Source organism: Ascaphus truei, chromosome 17 (genome assembly GCF_040206685.1).
Source record: "Ascaphus truei isolate aAscTru1 chromosome 17, aAscTru1.hap1, whole genome shotgun sequence".
NCBI lineage: Eukaryota > Metazoa > Chordata > Amphibia > Anura > Ascaphidae > Ascaphus > Ascaphus truei.
This window is the reverse complement of record NC_134499.1, coordinates 39,449,515-39,472,881: the sequence shown is the minus strand read 5'-3', so window position 1 is coordinate 39,472,881 and position 23,367 is coordinate 39,449,515. Positions and strand designations below refer to the sequence as shown.

The window sequence follows — 23,367 nt, the reverse complement described above, 5'->3', positions numbered from 1 at the left end:
TGGGGGGGGGGGGGGGAAGCGCCCTTACTGCACGCCGGCGGGGGAAGCGCCCCTTACTGCACGCAGGTGGGGGGGGGGCGGGGGAAGCGCCCTTACTGCACGCCGCGGGGGGGGGGGGGAAGCGCCCTTACTGCACGCCGGCGGGGGGAAGCGCCCCTTACTGCACGCCGGCGGGGGGAAGCGCCCTTACTGCACGCCGGCGGGGGAAGCGCCCTTACTGCACGCCGGCGGGGGAAGCGCCCCTTACTGCACGCCGGGGGAGGGGGGGGGGGGAAGCGCCCCTTACTGCACGCCGGCGGGGGGGGAAGCGCCCCTTACTGCACGCCGGCGGGGGAAGCGCCCCTTACTGCACGCCGGCGGGGGGGAAGCGCCCCTTACTGCACGCCGGCGGGGGGGAGCACCCCTTACTGCACGCCGGCGGGGGGGAAGCGCCCCTTACTGCACGCCGGCGGGGGGAAGCGCCCTTACTGCACGCCGGCAGGGGGGGGGGGGAAGCGCCCCTTACTGCACGCCGGGCGGGGGGAAGCGCCCTTACTGCACGCCGGCAGGGGGGGGGGGGGAAGCGCCCCTTACTGCACGCCGGCGGGGGAAGCGCCCCTTACTGCACGCCGGCGGGGGGGGGGGGGGGGAAGTGCCCCTTACTGCACGCCGGCGGGGGGAAGCGCCCCTTACTGCACGCCGGCGGGGGGGGGGGGGGGGGAAGCGCCCCTTACTGCACGCCGGCGGGGGGAAGCGCCCTTACTGCACGCCGGCGGGGGGGAAGCGCCCCTTACTGCACGCCGGCGGGGGGAAGTGCCCCTTACTGCACGCCGGCGGGGGGGGAAGCGCCCTTACTGCACGCCGGCGGGGGGGAAGTGCCCCTTACTGCACGCCGGCGGGGGGAAGTGCCCCTTACTGCCCGCCGGCGGGGGGGGAAGCGCCCTTACTGCACGCCAGCGGGGGGGGGGGGGGAAGCGCCCCTTACTGCACGCCGGTGGGGGGGAAGCGCCCCTTACTGCACGCCTGCGGGGGGGGGGGGGAAGCGCCCCTTACTGCACGCCGGCGGGGGAAGCGCCCTTACTGCACGCCGGCAGGGGGGGGGGGGGCGGGAAGCGCCCCTTACTGCACGCCGGCGGGGGAAGCGCCCTTACTGCACGCCGGCAGGGGGGGGGGGGAAGCGCCCCTTACTGCACGCCGGCGGGGGAAGCGCCCTTACTGCACGCCGGCGGGGGGGGGGGGGGGGAAGTGCCCCTTACTGCACGCCGGCGGGGGGAAGCGCCCCTTACTGCACGCCGGCGGGGGGGGGGGGGGGGAAGCGCCCCTTACTGCACGCCGGCGGGGGAAGCGCCCTTACTGCACGCCGGCGGGGGGAAGCGCCCCTTACTGCACGCCGGCGGGGGGGGAAGTGCCCCTTACTGCACGCCGGCGGGGGGGAAGCGCCCTTACTGCACGCCGGCGGGGGGAAGTGCCCCTTACTGCACGCCGGCGGGGGGAAGTGCCCCTTACTGCCCCGCCGGCGGGGGGAAGCGCCCTTACTGCACGCCAGCGGGGGGGGGGGGGGGGAAGCGCCCCTTACTGCACGCCGGTGGGGGGAAGCGCCCCTTACTGCACGCCTGCGGGGGGGGGGGGGGGGGAAGCGCCCCTTACTGCACGCCGGCGGGGGGAAGCGCCCCTTACTGCACGCCGGCGGGGGGGAAGCGCCCCTTACTGCACGCCGGCGGGGGGGAAGCGCCCCCTTACTGCACGCCGGCGGGGGGGGGGGGGGGAAGCGCCCCTTACTGCGCGCCGGCGGGGGAAGCGCCCCTTACTGCACGCCGGGGGAGGGGGGGGGGAAGCGCCCCTTACTGCACGCCGGCGGGGGGAAGCGCCCCTTACTGCACGCCGGCGGGGGAAGCGCCCCTTACTGCACGCCGGCGGGGGGGAAGCGCCCCTTACTGCACGCCGCGGCGGGGGGGAGCACCCCTTACTGCACGCCGGCGGGGGGGGAAGCGCCCCTTACTGCACGCCGGCGGGGGGAAGCGCCCTTACTGCACGCCGGCAGGGGGGGGGGGGGGGAAGCGCCCCTTACTGCACGCCGGCGGGGGAAGCGCCCTTACTGCACGCCGGCAGGGGGGGGGGGGGGGGAAGCGCCCCTTACTGCACGCCGGCGGGGGAAGCGCCCTTACTGCACGCCGGCGGGGGGGGGGGGGGGGGAAGTGCCCCCTTACTGCACGCCGGCGGGGGGAAGCGCCCCTTACTGCACGCCGGCGGGGGGGGGGGGGGGGAAGCGCCCCTTACTGCACGCCGGCGGGGGGAAGCGCCCTTACTGCACGCCGGCGGGGGGGAAGCGCCCCTTACTGCACGCCGGCGGGGGGGAAGTGCCCCTTACTGCACGCCGGCGGGGGGGGAAGCGCCCCTTACTGCACGCCGGCGGGGGGGAAGTGCCCCTTACTGCACGCCGGCGGGGGGAAGTGCCCCTTACTGCCCGCCGGCGGGGGGGAAGCGCCCTTACTGCACGCCAGCGGGGGGGGGGGGGGGAAGCGCCCCTTACTGCACGCCGGTGGGGGGAAGCGCCCCTTACTGCACGCCTGCGGGGGGGGGGGGGGAAAGCGCCCCTTACTGCACGCCGGCGGGGGGAAGCGCCCCTTACTGCACGCCGGCGGGGGGAAGCGCCCCTTACTGCACGCCGGCGGGGGGAAGCGCCCCCTTACTGCACGCCGGCGGGGGGGGGGGGGGGAAGCGCCCCTTACTGCGCGCCGGCGGGGGAAGCGCCCCTTACTGCACGCCGGTGGGGGGGAAGTGCCCCTTACTGCGCGCCGGCGGGGGGAAGCGCCCCTTACTGCACGCCGGCGGGGGGGAAGCGCCCCTTACTGCACGCCGGCGGGGGGAAGCGCCCCTTACTGCACGCCAGCGGGGGGGAAGTGCCCCTTACTGCACGCCGGCGGGGGGAAGCGCCCCTTACTGCACGCCGGCGGGGGGGAAGTGCCCCTTACTGCACGCCGGCGGGGGGGAGCGCCCCTTACTGCACGCCGGCGGGGGGGAAGTGCCCCTTACTGCACGCCGGCGGGGGGAAGCGCCCCTTACTGCACGCCGGCGGGGGGGAAGCGCCCTTACTGCACGCCGGCGGGGGGGAAGCGCCCCTTACTGCACGCCGGCGGGGGGAAGCGCCCCTTACTGCACGCCGGCGGGGGGGAAGCGCCCCTTACTGCACGCCGGCGGGGGGAAGCGCACTTACTGCACGCCGGCTGGGGGGGGGAAGCGCCCTTACTGCACGCCGGTGGGGGGGAAGCGCCCTTACTGCACGCCGGTGGGGGGGAAGCGCCCCTTACTGCATGCCGGCGGGGGGAAGCGCCCTTACTGCACGCCGGTGGGGGGGAAGCGCCCTTACTGCACGCCGGTGGGGGGGAAGCGCCCTTACTGCACGCCGGCGGGGGGGGGGGGGGGGTTGCGCCCTTACTGCACGCCGGCGGGGGGGGGGGGGGGAAGCGCCCTTACTGCACGCCGGCGGGGGGAAGCGCCCTTACTGCACGCAGGTGGGGGGGGGGGGGGAAGCGCCCTTACTGCACGCCGGCGGGGGGGGGGGGGGGGAAGCGCCCTTACTGCACGCCGGCGGGGGGAAGCGCCCCTTACTGCACGCCGGCGGGGGGAAGCGCCCTTACTGCACGCCGGCGGGGGGAAGCGCCCTTACTGCACGCCGGCGGGGGAAGCGCCCCTTACTGCACGCCGGGGGAGGGGGGGGGGGAAGCGCCCCTTACTGCACGCCGGCGGGGGGAAGCGCCCCTTACTGCACGCCGGCGGGGGGAAGTGCCCCTTACTGCACGCCGGCGGGGGGAGCGCCCCTTACTGCACGCAGGCGGGGGGGGGGGGGGGGGGGGAAGCGCCCCTTACTGCACGCCGGCGGGGGGGGGGGGGGGGGGAAGCGCCCCTTACTGCACGCCGGCGGGGGGGGAAGCGCCCCTTACTGCACGCCGGCGGGGGGGAAGCGCCCCTTACTGCACGCCGGCGGGGGGAAGTGCCCCTTACTGCACGCCGGCGGGGGGGGAGCGCCCCTTACTGCACGCAGGCGGGGGGGGGGGGGGAAGCGCCCCTTACTGCACGCCGGCGGGGGGGGGGGGGGGAAGCGCCCCTTACTGCATGCCGGCGGGGGGAAGCGCCCCTTACTGCACGCCGGCGGGGGGAAGCGCCCCTTACTGCACGCCGGCGGGGGGAAGCGCCCCTTACTGCACGCCGGCGGGGGGGAAGCGCCCCTTACTGCACGCCGGCGGGGGGGGAAGCGCCCCTTACTGCACGCCGGCGGGGGAAGTGCCCCTTACTGCACGCCGGGGGAGGGGGGGGGGGGAAGCGCCCCTTACTGCACGCCGGCGGGGGAAGCGCCCCTTACTGCACGCCGGCGGGGGGGAAGCGCCCCTTACTGCACGCCGGCGGGGGGAAGCGCCCCTTACTGCACACCAGCGGGGGGAAGCGCCCTTACTGCACGCCGGTGGGGGGGGGAAGCGCACTTACTGCACGCCGGTGGGGGGGAAGCGCCCTTACTGCACGCCGGTGGGGGGGAAGCGCCCTTACTGCATGCCGGCGGGGGGGAAGCGCCCTTACTGCACGCCGGTGGGGGGGGAAGCGCCCCTTACTGCACGCCGGTGGGGGGGGGAAGCGCCCCTTACTGCACGCCGGCGGGGGGGGGGGGGGGGAAGCGCCCTTACTGCACGCCGGCGGGGGGGGGGGGGGGGGGGGAAGCGCCCTTACTGCACGCCGGCGGGGGAAGCGCCCTTACTGCACGCAGGTGGGGGGGGGGGGGGAAGCGCCCTTACTGCACGCCGGCGGGGGGGGGGGGAAGCGCCCCTTACTGCACGCCGGCGGGGGGGAAGCGCCCCTTACTGCACGCCGGCGGGGGGAAGCGCCCTTACTGCACGCCGGCGGGGGAAGCGCCCCTTACTGCACGCCGGGGGAGGGGGGGGGGGAAGCGCCCCTTACTGCACGCCGGCGGGGGGGAAGCGCCCCTTACTGCACGCCGGCGGGGGGAAGCGCCCCTTACTGCACGCCGGCGGGGGGGGAAGCGCCCCTTACTGCACGCCGGCGGGGGGGGAGCACCCCTTACTGCACGCCGGCGGGGGGGGAAGCGCCCCTTACTGCACGCCGGCGGGGGGAAGCGCCCTTACTGCACGCCGGCAGGGGGGGGGGGGGGGAAGCGCCCCTTACTGCACGCCGGCGGGGGGAAGCGCCCTTACTGCACGCCGGCAGGGGGGGGGGGGGGAAGCGCCCCTTACTGCACGCCGGCGGGGGGAAGCGCCCTTACTGCACGCCGGCGGGGGGGGGGGGGGGGGGGGAAGTGCCCCTTACTGCACGCCGGCGGGGGGGAAGCGCCCCTTACTGCACGCCGGCAGGGGGGGGGGGGGGGGGGAAGCGCCCCTTACTGCACGCCGGCGGGGGGAAGCGCCCTTACTGCACGCCGGCGGGGGGAAGCGCCCCTTACTGCACGCCGGCGGGGGGGAAGCGCCCTTACTGCACGCCGGCGGGGGGAAGTGCCCCTTACTGCACGCCGGCGGGGGGAAGTGCCCCTTACTGCCCGCCGGCGGGGGGGAAGCGCCCTTACTGCACGCCGGCGGGGGGGGGGGGGGGGGGGGGGAAGCGCCCCTTACTGCACGCCGGCGGGGGGAAGCGCCCCTTACTGCACGCCGGTGGGGGGAAGTGCCCCTTACTGCACGCCTGCGGGGGGGGGGGGGAAGCGCCCCTTACTGCACGCCGGCGGGGGGGAAGCGCCCCTTACTGCACGCCGGGTGGGGGGGAAGCGCCCCTTACTGCACGCCGGCGGGGGGGAAGCGCCCCTTACTGCACGCCGGCGGGGGGGGGGGGGGGAAGCGCCCCTTACTGCGCGCCGGCGGGGGGGAAGCGCCCCTTACTGCACGCCGGTGGGGGGAAGTGCCCCTTACTGCGCGCCGGCGGGGGGGAAGCGCCCCTTACTGCACGCCGGCGGGGGGAAGCGCCCCTTACTGCACGCCGGCGGGGGGGAAGCGCCCCTTACTGCACGCCAGCGGGGGGGGAAGTGCCCCTTACTGCACGCCGGCGGGGGGAAGCGCCCCTTACTGCACGCCCGGCGGGGGGGGAGCGCCCCTTACTGCACGCCGGCGGGGGGAAGCGCCCCTTACTGCACGCCGGCGGGGGGGGAAGCGCCCCTTACTGCACGCCGGCGGGGGGGGAAGCGCCCTACTGCACGCCGGCGGGGGGGAAGCGCCCCTTACTGCACGCCGGCGGGGGGGAAGCACCCCTTACTGCACGCCGGCGGGGGGGAAGCGCCCCTTACTGCACGCCGGCGGGGGGAAGCGCCCCTTACTGCACGCCGGCGGGGGGAAGCACCCCTTACTGCACGCCGGCGGGGGGGAAGCGCCCCTTACTGCACGCCGGCGGGGGGGAAGCGCCCCTTACTGCACGCCGGCGGGGGGAAGCGCCCCTTACTGCACGCCGGCGGGGGGGGAAGCGCCCCTTACTGCACGCCGGCGGGGGGGGGGGGGGGGAAGCGCCCCTTACTGCACGCCGGCGGGGGAAGCGCCCTTACTGCACGCCGGCAGGGGGGGGGGGGGGAAGCGCCCCTTACTGCACGCCGGCGGGGGGAAGCGCCCTTACTGCACGCCGGCGGGGGGGGGGGGGGGGGGGGAAGTGCCCCTTACTGCACGCCGGCGGGGGGGAAGCGCCCCTTACTGCACGCCAGCGGGGGGGGAAGTGCCCCTTACTGCACGCCGGCGGGGGGGAAGCGCCCCTTACTGCACGCCGGCGGGGGGGGGGGGGGGGGAAGTGCCCCTTACTGCACGCCGGCGGGGGGGAAGCGCCCCTTACTGCACGCCAGCGGGGGGGAAGTGCCCCTTACTGCACGCCGGTGGGGGGGGAAGCGCCCTTACTGCACGCCGGCGGGGGGGGGGGGGGGGAAGCGCCCTTACTGCACGCCGGCGGGGGGGGGGGGGGGGGAAGCGCCCTTACTGCACGCCGGCGGGGGAAGCGCCCTTACTGCACGCAGGTGGGGGGGGGGGGGGGAAGCGCCCTTACTGCACGCCGGCGGGGGGGGGGGGGGGGGAAGCGCCCTTACTGCACGCCGGCGGGGGGAAGCGCCCCTTACTGCACGCCGGCGGGGGAAGCGCCCTTACTGCACGCCGGCGGGGGAAGCGCCCCTTACTGCACGCCGGGGGGAGGGGGGGGGGGGAAGCGCCCCTTACTGCACGCCGGCGGGGGGAAGCGCCCCTTACTGCACGCCGGCGGGGGGAAGCGCCCCTTACTGCACGCCGGCGGGGGGGAAGCGCCCCTTACTGCACGCCGGCGGGGGGGAGCACCCCTTACTGCACGCCGGCGGGGGGGGAAGCGCCCCTTACTGCACGCCGGCGGGGGGAAGCGCCCTTACTGCACGCCGGCAGGGGGGGGGGGGGGGAAGCGCCCCTTACTGCACGCCGGCGGGGGAAGCGCCCTTACTGCACGCCGGCAGGGGGGGGGGGGGAAGCGCCCCTTACTGCACGCCGGCGGGGGGAAGCGCCCTTACTGCACGCCGGCGGGGGGGGGGGGGGGGGGAAGTGCCCCTTACTGCACGCCGGCAGGGGGGGGGGGGGCGGGAAGCGCCCCTTACTGCACGCCGGCGGGGGGGAAGCGCCCCTTACTGCACGCCGGCGGGGGGAAGCGCCCCTTACTGCACGCCGGCGGGGGGGAAGTGCCCCTTACTGCACGCCGGCGGGGGGGAAGCGCCCTTACTGCACGCCGGCGGGGGGGAAGTGCCCCTTACTGCACGCCGGCGGGGGGGAAGTGCCCCTTACTGCCCGCCGGCGGGGGGGAAGCGCCCTTACTGCACGCCGGCGGGGGGGGGGGGGGGGGGGGGGGGGGGGGGAAGCGCCCCTTACTGCACGCCGGCGGGGGGGGAAGCGCCCCCTTACTGCACGCCGGTGGGGGGAAGTGCCCCTTACTGCACGCCTGCGGGGGGGGGGGGGGAAGCGCCCCTTACTGCACGCCGGCGGGGGGGAAGCGCCCCTTACTGCACGCCGGTGGGGGGAAGCGCCCCTTACTGCACGCCGGCGGGGGGGAAGCGCGCCCCTTACTGCACGCCGGCGGGGGGGGGGGGGGGGGGGGGGGAAGCGCCCCTTACTGCGCGCCGGCGGGGGAAGCGCCCCTTACTGCACGCCGGTGGGGGGAAGTGCCCCTTACTGCGCGCCGGCGGGGGGGAAGCGCCCCTTACTGCACGCCGGCGGGGGGGAAGCGCCCCTTACTGCACGCCGGCGGGGGGAAGCGCCCCTTACTGCACGCCAGCGGGGGGGAAGTGCCCCTTACTGCACGCCGGGCGGGGGGGAAGCGCCCCTTACTGCACGCCGGCGGGGGGGGGAGCGCCCCTTACTGCACGCCGGCGGGGGGGAAGCGCCCCTTACTGCACGCCGGCGGGGGGGAAGCACCCCTTACTGCACGCCGGCCGGGGGGGGGGAAGCGCCCTTACTGCACGCCGGCGGGGGGGGGGAAGCGCCCCTTACTGCACGCCGGCGGGGGGAAGCACCCCTTACTGCACGCCGGCGGGGGGGGAAGCGCCCCTTACTGCACGCCGGCGGGGGAAGCGCCCCTTACTGCACGCCGGCGGGGGGAAGCACCCCTTACTGCACGCCGGCGGGGGGGGAAGCGCCCCTTACTGCACGCCGGCGGGGGGGGAAGCGCCCCTTACTGCACGCCGGCGGGGGAAGCGCCCCTTACTGCACGCCGGCGGGGGGAAGCGCCCCTTACTGCACGCCGGCGGGGGGAAGTGCCCCTTACTGCACGCCGGCGGGGGGAGCGCCCCTTACTGCACGCAGGCGGGGGGAGCGCCCCTTACTGCACGCAGCACGCAGGCGGGGGGGAAGCGCCCCTTACTGCACGCCGGCGGGGGGGAAGCGCCCTTACTGCACGCCGGCGGGGGGAAGCGCCCTTACTGCACGCCGGCGGGGGGGGGGGGGGGGGGAAGCGCCCCTTACTGCACGCCGGCGGGGGGAAGCGCCCCTTACTGCACGCCGGTGGGGGGAAGTGCCCCTTACTGCACGCCGGCGGGGGGGGGGGGGGGAAGTGCCCCTTACTGCACGCCGGCGGGGGGAAGCGCCCCTTACTGCACGCCAGCGGGGGGGAAGTGCCCCTTACTGCACGCCGGTGGGGGGGAAGCGCCCTTACTGCACGCCGGCGGGGGGGGGGGGGGGGAAGCGCCCTTACTGCACGCCGGCGGGGGGGGGGGGGGGGAAGCGCCCTTACTGCACGCCGGCGGGGGAAGCGCCCTTACTGCACGCAGGTGGGGGGGGGGGGGGGAAGCGCCCTTACTGCACGCCGGCGGGGGGGGGGGGGGGGAAGCGCCCTTACTGCACGCCGGCGGGGGGGAAGCGCCCCTTACTGCACGCCGGCGGGGGAAGCGCCCTTACTGCACGCCGGCGGGGGAAGCGCCCCTTACTGCACGCCGGGGGAGGGGGGGGGGAAGCGCCCCTTACTGCACGCCGGCGGGGGGAAGCGCCCCTTACTGCACGCCGGCGGGGGGAAGCGCCCCTTACTGCACGCCGGCGGGGGGGAAGCGCCCCTTACTGCACGCCGGCGGGGGGGAGCACCCCTTACTGCACGCCGGCGGGGGGGAAGCGCCCCTTACTGCACGCCGGCGGGGGAAGCGCCCTTACTGCACGCCGGCAGGGGGGGGGGGGGGGAAGCGCCCCTTACTGCACGCCGGCGGGGGAAGCGCCCTTACTGCACGCCGGCAGGGGGGGGGGGGAAGCGCCCCTTACTGCACGCCGGCGGGGGAAGCGCCCTTACTGCACGCCGGCGGGGGGGGGGGGGGGGGGAAGTGCCCCTTACTGCACGCCGGCAGGGGGGGGGGGGGGAAGCGCCCCTTACTGCACGCCGGCGGGGGAAGCGCCCTTACTGCACGCCGGCGGGGGGAAGCGCCCCTTACTGCACGCCGGCGGGGGGAAGTGCCCCTTACTGCACGCCGGCGGGGGGGAAGCGCCCTTACTGCACGCCGGCGGGGGGAAGTGCCCCTTACTGCACGCCGGCGGGGGGAAGTGCCCCTTACTGCCCGCCGGCGGGGGGGAAGCGCCCTTACTGCACGCGGCGGGGGGGGGGGGGGGGGGGGGGGGGAAGCGCCCCTTACTGCACGCCGGCGGGGGGGAAGCGCCCCTTACTGCACGCCGGTGGGGGGAAGTGCCCCTTACTGCACGCCTGCGGGGGGGGGGGGGAAGCGCCCCTTACTGCACGCCGGCGGGGGGGAAGCGCCCCTTACTGCACGCCGGTGGGGGGAAGCGCCCCTTACTGCACGCCGGCGGGGGGAAGCGCCCCTTACTGCACGCCGGCGGGGGGGGGGGGGGGGGGGGAAGCGCCCCTTACTGCGCGCCGGCGGGGGGAAGCGCCCCTTACTGCACGCCGGTGGGGGGAAGTGCCCCTTACTGCGCGCCGGCGGGGGGAAGCGCCCCTTACTGCACGCCGGCGGGGGGGAAGCGCCCCTTACTGCACGCCGGCGGGGGGAAGCGCCCCTTACTGCACGCCAGCGGGGGGGAAGTGCCCCTTACTGCACGCCGGCGGGGGGAAGCGCCCCTTACTGCACGCCGGCGGGGGGGAGCGCCCCTTACTGCACGCCGGCGGGGGGAAGCGCCCCTTACTGCACGCCGGCGGGGGGGAAGCGCCCTTACTGCACGCCGGCGGGGGGGGAAGCGCCCCTTACTGCACGCCGGCGGGGGGGGAAGCGCCCCTTACTGCACGCCGGCGGGGGGAAGCACCCCTTACTGCACGCCGGCGGGGGGGAAGCGCCCCTTACTGCACGCCGGCGGGGGGAAGCGCCCCTTACTGCACGCCGGCGGGGGGAAGCACCCCTTACTGCACGCCGGCGGGGGGGAAGCGCCCCTTACTGCACGCCGGCGGGGGGGAAGCGCCCCTTACTGCACGCCGGCGGGGGGAAGCGCCCCTTACTGCACGCCGGCGGGGGGAAGCGCCCCTTACTGCACGCCGGCGGGGGGAAGTGCCCCTTACTGCACGCCGGCGGGGGGGAAGCGCCCCTTACTGCACGCAGGCGGGGGGGAAGCGCCCCTTACTGTACGCCGGCGGGGGGAAGTGCCCCTTACTGCACGCCGGCGGGGGGAAGTGCCCCTTACTGCACGCCGGCGGGGGGGAGCGCCCCTTACTGCACGCAGGCGGGGGGGAAGCGCCCCTTACTGCATGCCGGCGGGGGGAAGCGCCCCTTACTGCACGCCGGCGGGGGGGGGAAGCGCCCCTTACTGCACGCCGGCGGGGGGGAAGCGCCCCTTACTGCACGCCGGCGGGGGGGGGAAGCGCCCCTTACTGTTACTAGTCCAGAGGTTCCCAACTCCAGAACTAAAAGGAACCACTAACAGTGCAGGTTTAAGGCTATCCTCATTAGCACAGGGGACCGATCACGGACGGAACCACCTGTGCTGAAGCAGGGGTATACTTAAAACCTGCCCCGTTAGCGGCGCTTGAGGACTGAAGTTGGAACCTCTGAAAAAATTAGTCCGTACAAATGAAGTTTACAAAATGTGCGGTAACTAAATAAAAAAAGTGCAGCCGAGTCGTGAATCAGCAGCAACTGCTCAACTACAATCTATTCCGGGGAACACCGCAGCGAAATGGGACCAGATAAAGGAATATGTAACTGCAAGATCGTCTTCACAGCAAAACAGGGCCTTTATATTGTGGCTCTTACAAGTCTGACGCGGCATTTTATAAAGCCTTTCTGCATTGCTGTAGTTTGAGGCCTTTTCCCCAATGTTTCCAACATGGATTTAAGTCGGAGCTTTAGCCCTTTAGAGAACTGCTTGTACCTGAACACTTTTGAAAGGATATACATTGGTTTTCTCTCGTAGTTTTAGTATTTTCTAAAATGCAAGCGATTGGCTTTCTAAAAAGACACTAAATGAAATATTTTATTTTGATCTCCTAGGTTTATGCTGGTACTTTATTGAGGGCACGCACTGTTAAAGTCTTTACAATAAACAAAAACTGTTTCTAATGTCAAGACTTTGCTTGTTATACAAAGATATAAACTGGAGTAAATATATCATTCTACTGTCCCTTAATTACATTTTTTTTTTTTTTTTAAATGGAGATTTCCTTTGATATATAATTTTCATTTCCACCAGGTGGCAGTATTAGACAACGCCTCCAATCTGTGTGCAGATGCAATCACACTATGGACCGGACAATACAAGGATGTATGTGGTGGTCACTCAAAAAGGGGATACTACTTCCACTTCAATTTAAACCAAAAATGGTGTCATTAACCTAACAAACCCGTTATTGGTTTACAAAACCATGAACAGAAAGGCAGACGCAGCCTTTTGGCCAAAGGCCCAAGCTTTATGTTCCCGGCATATGGCAAAACCCTACATAATTAGATAAATACAACTAACTGCCAGAAATGCTGAAATACTGACCATTGCCTGCAAACTGCAGGCGCCCATTTAGAAAAATAATGCTTCTACCTAGCAAACAGCGAGACACCAAGGCCAACAGAGCCCACTCAAAAATATCTGCTGAAATGAACAGTAAATCAAGATTTGATAGATGCCGTTTCAGCTCCAGGTCGCAGCACGAGATGGGTGTTACACCTGTGCTGCGCAGTCACGTTTGCATTTTAACTACAGCAAACAACGCATTTTTGTAATGAGTGTATTCATGAACAAATGCTTTCAATTACACAATGTCTTTATCCTGGATCGCCTTCCGTGATTGGAACAGAACTGCAGCGCCGCTCCACTTCTGTGCACCTCACTGTGGGGGCGGTTGTAACCATGCAATTGCTGCCCCAAGCAAGATCGGGGGCACAAGGCAGCGAAGGGGTTACAAGTTTATACATTTACCAGAACGCCATCACAGAGAATAACGGCTAAAAGAACGAAAGGTCTCCTTAAACTCCTTCACAGAGCGCTCCTTTTACGCCTGATGAAGTCCGCTACAGGAGACTGAACCGCTGCAGGAGACACCGTACCTTGTCTTGAGGTTGTCGAGTTGAACCGGAGTGTTCTGATATTTCTAAACGTTCCACCTTGGTCAGATGGGTGTTCTTCTGAACTCCAGCGCTTGCCATGGTATTATGGTCATTCACTACTTGACCCTAAACAGAAAGATAAGTGATGAAGTGTACTGCCCACCACAGTCAAACACTCATTCAAGTTGCAACCGCACCAGGCACAAAATCCAAATAGCTGCTGGTCTGTTTTTAGCCACAAGACATACAGGGTCACTCTAGAACTGAAATGAAGGCAATGGTCAGCAACAATTAGTCTACATTTGATCTGTTCTATGCCGACAACTGATCAGAACTATTTGATCTGACAAGAAACATCAAGGTGTCAAAGCCACGTATAACCACAAATTGACAGACACACACACACACACACACACACACACACTTTCTAGAAGAGCTATGGCATTATTAGGAGATTAGCACCTCTTCTGGAGTTACAATCCACTGACATACACAACGACAAGAAAAATGGAGAAAAGAAAACGACTATTACATATCCTCAATGCTAATGGCAACAACCAACCAGACACTTACATGTGAACAAATGTACTTTTTTTTTATTGTTGCTATGCGCATCTTTCACATTGTTATTTATAGTACGTTGGCTCGTGATCTACCGAAAGGCCAAATATCTTTGTACATACTGTACAAGGCCTGCAGCTCTCATAGCGGAGACTGAAATCAACACAATACACCAATCCACACGGCTATTCGGTTACAAGAAGTTAGGGGCTGCTCAACTCCAGTCATTTTAAAATCCAACTCTTAATGCCATTTTTAATGTTTTAATATACTGCGCAACCTCTGATTTCTATAGCAGGATTTAGCCCACCTCCCCAGCAGTGCAAGATCTTTGTAACACTTTCCTGTTTGTGATCATTCGTTACCAATATTCGCAGCAGTCTGAGCTGTAAACTAACAATAGATGATGTTACCTTGGTGATATCGGGATACATTGTAGCTGCCGAGTTACACGGAATGAAGGATTGATTTGAAACTGAAAAGGTAGCCATTTAGTCAACCCTGGTCAGCAGGATTTTGCCGATCGGAAGCTTAAGTAATTAGCTTTCAATACAAAGTAATGAAAGGCTACATATATTAAAAAAAATAAAAATAAAATTAAGCTGCTTGGATTGCCTGTTTAAATAGTATTTGTCACACAAATGGACTTTTATTAACATTGGTCAGGTCTAATACATTGGCTTGTAGTAGAAGTCGATCTGTCACAAAGTAACATTCCGGACACAGGATAGTACCCAGACATCAGTTTCAGGACGGTTGGTGTAAGTCACTTCTAGCTACTTTGATTCAGGTCTCAGAATTCCATTTATTTTCACATCTCGACTTCCTGCAGCAAGTACTTGGAGGATTAAACCGTATTTGGAAGTCTAGATTAAGTCACTTGGGCCTTCATAAATCTCTGTGCCTTTGTGGGTATGCCAGGCTGACACTGGGCCAATCATGCGTGGGCGGCTCAAAAGGATTATTTTATGATCCATCTGGAACACAGTAGCTAGATAAGCACTTCACTTCCCTTGCTTTTAATTACTACATGTGAGCATGCATTTACATGATTAGTAATGAGAATGCCTGCCTTTTCAGAAAGGTAAATCCTAAGGCATTGACAGTATAACGTGACACACACACACACACACACACACACACACACACACACACACACACACACACACACACGTTGATAGAGGCGGAATGCAGTGCGGGGCGGACGAAGACTGTTACATACGCCTATGACATGATCTGTAACTGTTCTCGCGTCTGTCTGTAACTTGTATATCATGCAAAAACCATTTATTGGACAATGTTTCGGTTCTCAAGGAACATTTTTAAAGGTTTGAATTTTTAAAAAAAGGGGGGATGTTCCTTGGGGAACCAAAACCTCGACCAAAAACCGTTTGCTGCGCTACGTACAAGTCCTGGCGTGACTGCCGAGCACTTATCTATTTCCACTCGTGCGGTTTGCACACAGGCAGATGTATTTTTTTTTCTGCACACACATTCTGATTTCATACGTGAGCACAGGCAGAATACATGGGCGATCACTCGTCCTATTCCCTTTATTTCAACCTTTGCAGAAACCTTCGTTCTTACCGAGAGCCACATGGAGGGAGAGCCACATGGGAGAGCCACATGGTGGGAGAGCCACATGGAGGGAGAGCCACATGGAGGGAGAGCCACATGGAGGGAGAGCCACATGGAGGGAGAGCCACATGGAGGGAGAGCCACATGGAGGGAGAGCCACATGGAGGGAGAGCCACATGGAGGGAGAGCCACATGGAGGGAGAGCCACATGGAGGGAGAGCCACATGGAGGGAGAGCCACCTTCCTACTTGGGCAAGTTCGGAGAGTTGTCGCTGGAGGTCTTCTGGACTTGTGGCACGATTAGAAGCGCCCACTTACAAACGCCCAAAGGTTAAACTCTATGAACAGATTTCACTTTTCAATTTAAATCCAGTATACATATAAAAACCCTTTACCTTTTCATATTCATTCTTGGCTTTACTGAGCATCTCCAGAATGTCTATAGGTCGGCCAGCATTGCAGCCGTTCGTGGCGCCGGGACTCCCCCTGTGCTGCGCTCTCTCACATTCCTGTTGTACCACTCTGAAGACACAAACACAGAAACTGGGCATTACATTGAAGCGGTTATAGCCCAAGATACATTTTCAACAAATTAAAATCTGATTTGGCTAAAAATAATAATTCTCCAAGCTACATAGTAGCCTTATTTTAAGACTTTGGTAACCTTCTCATGCGTTGCCTTGAAGGACTATTTTATTTGTTGTTCACTCTATACACTTGAATACTATATACTGTGAACATACATTATACTAGGCTGTATTCAGTACGTTAGTTTTATGCATGACTTACCTGTTACTTACCTCAGCCGTTCCTAGTACTCCTGATGAGTGACAACTTTATCAGATGTGGTGGGATTAGGGAGTGACTGTCTTATAAGACACTGACAGCCATTAGACCTGATTTCAAACCTACACACCACACTGGCACCATTTAGCTTTGGATATGATTATTTTTTATTATTCTTTTTTGGTGCCAGTTAACTTGTAGTCCCGTCGGTCACTACCCTTACCAGTTTACTATTATAACTGGAAGGTGATTCGTTTAATCTATTTTTAATTGTGTTGTGTGTTCACCTCTTTATTTGATTGACCCATATACACCAATAAAGGTCATTTTAAACTTTATACTTTTTGTATTTACCACTTTATGAGTGCTTGTTCATAGGGGTTCTTTTACTTGTCTAGGCAAGTGTAGCTGTTTGTTTTTAAAAATAATAATAATAACATTTTTAAAAAAGCGGCCAATAAGTTGGGAAATAGTGAATGCCGCAGTTTTATATTGTCCAATGTTAAGCTCCCAGGTCTAAATTCGAAAAGCGATTGCACAACTCCTGAAGGCCCACCTGGCAGCGAGAGACGGAAGATAACACCGTACAATGGCACAGATAGTCGTGTAACACCATTTCATTCCCGCTGTGCACGGCCGCTGACCCTGCAGGTGCAGTGTATTACATGAGGTAGAGAGAGCAATGTGTACTGGTACATGGTATAGTCAGTATGAGCATCGCTCACATGGAGGAATTCTGTTTAACGTTGTGCCCTCTGTTCCTTCTTCTGTGTCCCCAGGACTGACTGCAGGCTTTCGTTCTAACATTGGAGCACCGGTAATTGTATCATTTTTCCTTTTTGAGGTGTCCTCTCTATTATCTGGAGTTCTGTTTAAGGCACATCGTCAGAACCCCAGAAAGTTATTTTAAAAGAACAACATCTTTTTGCACTTCCTTTTCAGGCAGGTCGTCATCCCGCTCATAAGCGAAAATGTCCCCGATTGACCCTTTTTTTGCTTCCACGCCACCAGCTAAATCTTTTAAAAAGGATCAAAAAACTGGCAACACGTTCATATTTCCCATGTAATCATCTTTAAAACCCCATGTTAAAAATCAACAAAACAAGCTTTGCATGTACAGAGTAGCTGTCACGCCTGAAGCCCCATACACTTTAGCTGATGGCTATGCCAAAAGATGCCATTCAAAGTATTTCTGAAAATGCCAATCATTCAAGTCACGGTTCCTACAGGTCAGGGATTTAGGGTAAAATTGTACGTTCATTTTTTTTCTTCATAGTAACAAGTTAATTTATGTTCGTTGGAAAGGAATAGTTCTGTTTTACAGTCAAAATGTTTTAATAGGTTAATGAAGTCTATATTCTTAACCAGTCTAAGTTCTTTCAAATCTAAGGCTGTCACACATTTTAATGTGGTCTGTAACTGTTTCATATGCCCATAATACAAATTATCTTTAACTGTGCATGCAATGTCTTGTATATAATGTATACCCTGCTCATTATGTAACTATTTGTAAACATGTATTATTTGTCTTAACTCTGTGCCCAGGACATACTTGAAAACAAGAGGTAACTCTCAATGTATTACTTCCTGGTAAAATATTTTATAAATAAATAATAAATATTGATAATTCCACTGCCCTGATTACCATTCACATTTACCCCTCCGTACTAAAGGGGCAATCATCCTAGAAGGATTTAAAGGGCACTGCATCAAGTACCGATATGCATTGAAGCCCATTCACTTGAATGGGGGTTGACGTTAAAATGGATGTTGAAAGTCAACACTGCATCTTCTAAGCATGGCCATAACCATAGCCCTTTGTAGCTAAGCGGCCTCAGAATTATTCTCCCCTATAATTATTAAGCTCCATGTTAAAATGGAATATTCAGGGTCACTTTTGAACCGTTGTTAAATAAGCGTTGTGTTTCATGATTTTTAAACCGGATTTTAAATGAAGTCTCCCATAGGACCGGCAGTCACTGGTTTAAAGTCTTCATAAACCCCATTGTCCGATTTGTAAGGCACCACCAATATTTAACCCATTCAACCCTAAATGTTATCCTGCATGGAGCAGTAAATGCCTTCTGCTGTAAAGGATTATGAGAGATTCTAACAAACATGACGGATGCTTCTGACATTCATTCACTGTGGCACGTTTGTGCCACTAACTGGAAGCTACATTTAGATGCTACATTGAGAAATGAAGTTTGAAGCAACAATCCTGACTATTTGCAGTATCCACCCCCCCCCCCCCCAGCACTCAAAGCTAGGGTCCTCCAAGGCAACCCCCAACCCCGCCTCCCACCCCCCCAGTTCCCAAGATACAGTACTTCCTGGTTTAGTGGCCAGTTAACTTCCCTGGTGACACTATGGTCATCCAGCAGGAAGCCGCAATATTATCCACCTAGCTTCCTACTGGCCGTGGGATCTATAACACTTAACCACATTGATTTCCTTGAGGTGCTCGGTGCCAACAATAAAGAGGTTCTGCTCCGAAAGGGGACACGGATTTAAATGGTTTAAAAATTTTTTTTAAACAACCCGCCCCCTCCCAAAAACACATGGGTAGGCAGTTTTGCTGCTTTAAGTATTAAACAGGATGACTCTGCACTATCAGCAGGAGCCATTGCACGTCACTGGATAGATCACCGCCACATCAAATTGACCAGAGCTCTCAGAAAGCCATCTGTCCATGATGGAGGCCTGACCATGAATGATGCATTGAATGAAGCCCTGGTTCCCGCAGGAAGGTTTTCCAAAACTCCTCTCTCACCAGGGATATTCCAAAACAAGGATCTGCCTTTTAGGGGTCTTCACATTCCAGCTACAGGGAAAAGACGAACAGCACATGTGTCTTCCCTGACGAGATTTTATAGACATATATTAAATACTACATGAATGTATAGATTAGGGCATGGATGCGCAAACTTTCCGCGTTACACCCCCCCATACCTTTAATTCGGTGTCAAATGACACGGCGGGGTCATGTGATGTCACCCACGCAGCGTCATGATACCGCGTTGCCATGGCGACACCCGAAGCCAGCTGAATTTAGGTAAGCAAGTTAGAGGCCTCGTGCTGAAGAGCGTGTGACCTCTAACCACCGCGCCCCCAGCTTGTGCACCCCTGCATTAGGGCAGGGCCGGACAACTCCAGTCCTCAAGGGCCACCAACAGGTCAGGTTCTCAAGATATCCCTGCTTCAGCACAAGTGGCTCAGTCAACTGAGCCAACTGTGCTGAAGCAGGGATATCCTGAAAATATGACTTGTTGGTGGCCCTTGAGGACTGGAGTTGGCCACTCCTGCATTAGGGACACACAATGGTGGTCCATCACAAACCGTTTATCTTCTCGTTTCCCCTCTGATCTTGAACAAGGCACAAATGGTGACGGTCTGAGTGGGTCAGCCAATGTTGAGGGGGACAGGTCAAGATTTGTTTAAATGTTGACCCAACACTAGCTCACATTTAGGAAAATCTGTTACACACAGTTTGTCCAGGTATTATTCGACTGAACCGACTGCAATCAAAATAAATCACAACCGGCACAAATGACAGCGAGAAATGTGGTGCATACCGCATCATAATATTCAACTGGCTTGCGTTGCCAGACATCTTTCAAGAGTAAATTGACATTGAGTTCTATTGGTAGCATTACTAATGCACTTTGTAAATGAATATAATTAGATTTATACAAGTTACATATTAAATGTTTTAGCAGAAGGTTCAACATCTATCATCCTTCTGCAGAAATGTGTACCTGCCTGTATTTATATAGCACATGCATACTTGTGTTCAATTCAACGATAGAAAATCAGGCTCGTCATTTAAAGAGACAGCTGCATAAGGTAGAATAGGAGAAAGCAAAGCATCCCACCTCTCTTGGCCTTTTGGCCATGTCATTCCAAATTCTACCCAAACATAATATTTGTAGTATATTTAAAATTTACACCACTGCATGCAGCACAAAAATGAATATCATAAGACAACAGCAGAGTTATATATACTGCTTTCAGGTGTACTCTATCCTGCTTGCATAAATATTTAGAAACCAAGACAAAAAAAATAAGTGCTGTTGAATAAAGTTCTAGGCGATATTAAAATACGTCGCTGTCAGTGGGTTCCAACAACAATGCATCTTCCGTGCGTCGGAACAAAAACTACTTGAAAGGCGCCAAGAAGCTGAAGTGACTGGAAATAAAACACCCAAGTGTGAGCCAGTTGAATAAATGGCAGATATTAGGGGCCTTGTTACTAAACTATTCTATTCCCCAAAACACCTTACTGCCCATTCCCGTTACCAGAGCAGCTTTATGGTAAAGCACGGCTTATTAAAGCTGGCCCAAAATGTTTGCCACTAGGCTTATGGCAAAGACGTTACAAACCATTACTCATTCTGTCCAATGTAGTAGTTTATCCTGACCCTTCTCACCACAGCCCCGGCGTCCCATCTCACTGCTCACCACAGCTCCGGCGTCCCTTCTCACTGCTCACCACAGCTCCGGCGTCCCTTCTCACTGCTCACCACAGCCCCGGTGTCCCTTCTCACTGCTCACCACAGCCCCGGCGTCCCTTCTCACTGCTCACCACAGCCCCGGCATCCCTTCTCACTGCTCACCACAGCCCCGGCGTCCCATCTCACTGCTCACCACAGCCCCGGCGTCCCATCTCACTGCTCACCACAGCCCCGGCGTCCCTGCTCACCACAGCTCCGGCGTCCCTTCTCACTGCTCACCACAGCCCCGGCGTCCCTTCTCACTGCTCACCACAACCCCGGCGTCCCTTCCCACTGCTCACCACAGCCCCGGCGTCCCTTCCCACTGCTCACCACAACCCCGGCATCCCTTCTCACTGCTCACCACAACCCCGGCGTCCCTGCTCACTGCTCACCACAACCCCGGCGTCCCTTCTCACTGCTCACCACAACCCCGGCGTCCCTTCTCACTGCTCACCACAACCCCAGCATCCCTTCTCACTGCTCACCACAACCCCGGCGTCCCTTCTCACTGCTCACCACAACCCCGGCGTCCCTTCTCACAAGTCCAAGCCTGCTACTACTAAACTCCGTTCCAAATTTGGGACTGGTTATCTTAACTAGCATGAGTTAGTAACCGTCAAATTGTAAAATCAGGACTGCAGAAAACACCTTTTCTACTTTTAAAATGTGTAAATTCTGCGTGTTATGAAGAAAGCTGCCGCACACAACCACCAATGCAGAATATTATTTATTGATTAACCGCCATTCAAGTGAATCTACCCCACCTTACAGAGCACCCTATTAAGTGTTTTCCATGACACTGGGGAATGCGATATGGAAATCCCAAACTCCCTGGCGAAGTTTTGATTTTGTCATGGAGTCTGATGAGGACTAAAGCAAGGTTAAAAGCATTGGGCGTGGAGCTGATCAAAAGCATAAAAATGGGGTCTGCCATCTTGTGTCACCCGCAAGAAAGCATTTAGCGCAGCTAGTATTCTAGTTTTTCCATACCAACTGGTTCCTTGGAAATGTGGAGACAAAGATGAATCATCATATTGGAAAAGCGGATTTTGATCTCACCTCTAATATGTGCACTCTGAATTATATATAATAAAAAAGGTAGAAATAATTCATCATGAAGATTATTAATTGCTTCCATTTCAGCACAAGGGACAGAAGATAACTGAAGAAAACCGCAGAACAGGAAATCTGTTCTGTATCACTTATGTACGATTCAAGTCCTTTCAAGACCATACACAGAGCACAGAACCATTCCAGAAACCAACGCAGCCCTGTCTGAGGAATACCATTACTGAACTTCCCAGTGAGGAATGCATACGCATCTGCTAATGTATACTGATCGTCCCATGTACACTAGTTGTTGGGGACATTAGAAACTGCTCTCATGCAGATTGTATGTTAGCCGGAAGAATCTGCTCCTGAAAAGGAATATGGATTTCTCTTTAGCCAAACTGAAAATGAGGTGCTCTTGCATAAGCCCCGAATAGGCATGGAGCCCCTGCCAATCCAGCCATAACTCGTACAAAATTAAAATAGGAGCATTACAACACAAAAGCTGTGAACGTATAATTCAGTGTACCAGAACAGTGGGCATTTTCAGCAATCTGCTACCCAAACTATTCCCGGGCACGCCATTTAACATTAAAACAAAAAATTGAATGTTTCTCTTCTCCCGACCCCCCGCACCGCAAAAGGAAAGTTTCTCTTAAATGGTATAAACCAGATGTGGCCTACTCCAGTCCTCCAAGGCCACAAACAGGTCAGGTTTTCAGGATATCCCTGCTTCAGCACAGGTGGTTCAATCATGACTGCACCACCTTGGCTGAAGCAGGGATAGCCGGAAAACCTGACCTGTTGGTGGCTCTTGAGGACTGAAGTTGCCCACCGCTGCATTAGCGGGTCTACTAAGGACACTTGTAAACATTACAGATTATTTCAATGCATCCCAACGCTAGAAGATCTCTGCGCCATTTATCGCCTGCTCACTGCACAAAAAATGGTCCTCCCTGGTCCATCGTCCCAATAGAAAGGACGAAAGCATTGTACTCACCGAGGCATCAGTTTTGCGATGCGCTGGCAGTCGTTTGTGTCATAAAACCAGATACTGTAAATGGACACTGAAAAAAAGATAAAAGGCAAATAAAGATAAGATAAGTACAGTACTAGTGTGTTATCTGCAGTGACAAGATCACTGCAAGCCGCCCACTGACAAGTATCCCAAATACCCACATTTACAATGTTTTTCAGTGGTGCCTTTAACGTTAGACACTTTGGAATGTTTATTTAAAATGTTTCATAAAAATAATGCATGTTAATTTAAAAAAACATTTTTAATAAAAATGTCTGCTGGTTTAATAGGAAGTCGCGACAAGAGGTGGGGATGGTCTCATTAATAGGAAGTCCGCATTGGCACATTTGTGCATTTGTAGCCGTAACATCTCCCGGTTCTGCGATTTCTTATCGGCCCCCTCAGTGAGGCTGTACCGAGCGGTCATATTATTTGGTTGTGTAACATATTAAGTGTCACATATCAAGTGACTGTGGAGTTAAATCCAAGAGTAATTGGAGGCGAATACAAGAATTGGACTCAGCACTTCATCATCAACCCTGCAAGTGTGATAACGTGGCTTTCTAAACACCATGACGATTTTTACACATCTAAAGAATAACTTTCTAAACTGTTTAATCTTCTGTGCTGCAATGCCCTCCCAAGCCCGATTCATACACCTGCTCTCATCCTGCTACTCATCTCCTCCTATACCTGGGACCTCTCTCCCTGCATCTCATTATGCTTCCAATTTACTCACTCTTTTGTAACACACACCCACACACACACACACACACACACACACCACCCACACACCAGTAAGCTGCCAAAATGACATAGCTTCCATGGAACTGGGAACCCTACTAGGGGAAATAACCATGTGTTTGGGAATAACGTTCACTCACCCATCGTTTTTTACACTAAGACACCACAACTCAGGAGTAGGATATGGACACACAGTATTTTCATAAGACAGTAATATGCACTAT

The 23,367-nt window shown here is 59.7% G+C and overlaps 1 protein-coding gene across 1 annotated transcript in view; it reads right to left on the bottom strand.

The window, feature by feature from the left end:
• The window catches only part of DCP1A (decapping mRNA 1A), a 65,911-nt gene that overhangs the window by 18,963 nt on the left and 23,581 nt on the right, over positions 1 to 23,367 (bottom strand). The window contains 3 exon segments of the mRNA XM_075573662.1: positions 12,911 to 13,036; positions 15,445 to 15,571; positions 22,382 to 22,448. Of these exon segments, the coding sequence (XP_075429777.1) occupies positions 12,911 to 13,036; positions 15,445 to 15,571; positions 22,382 to 22,448 (320 nt within the window).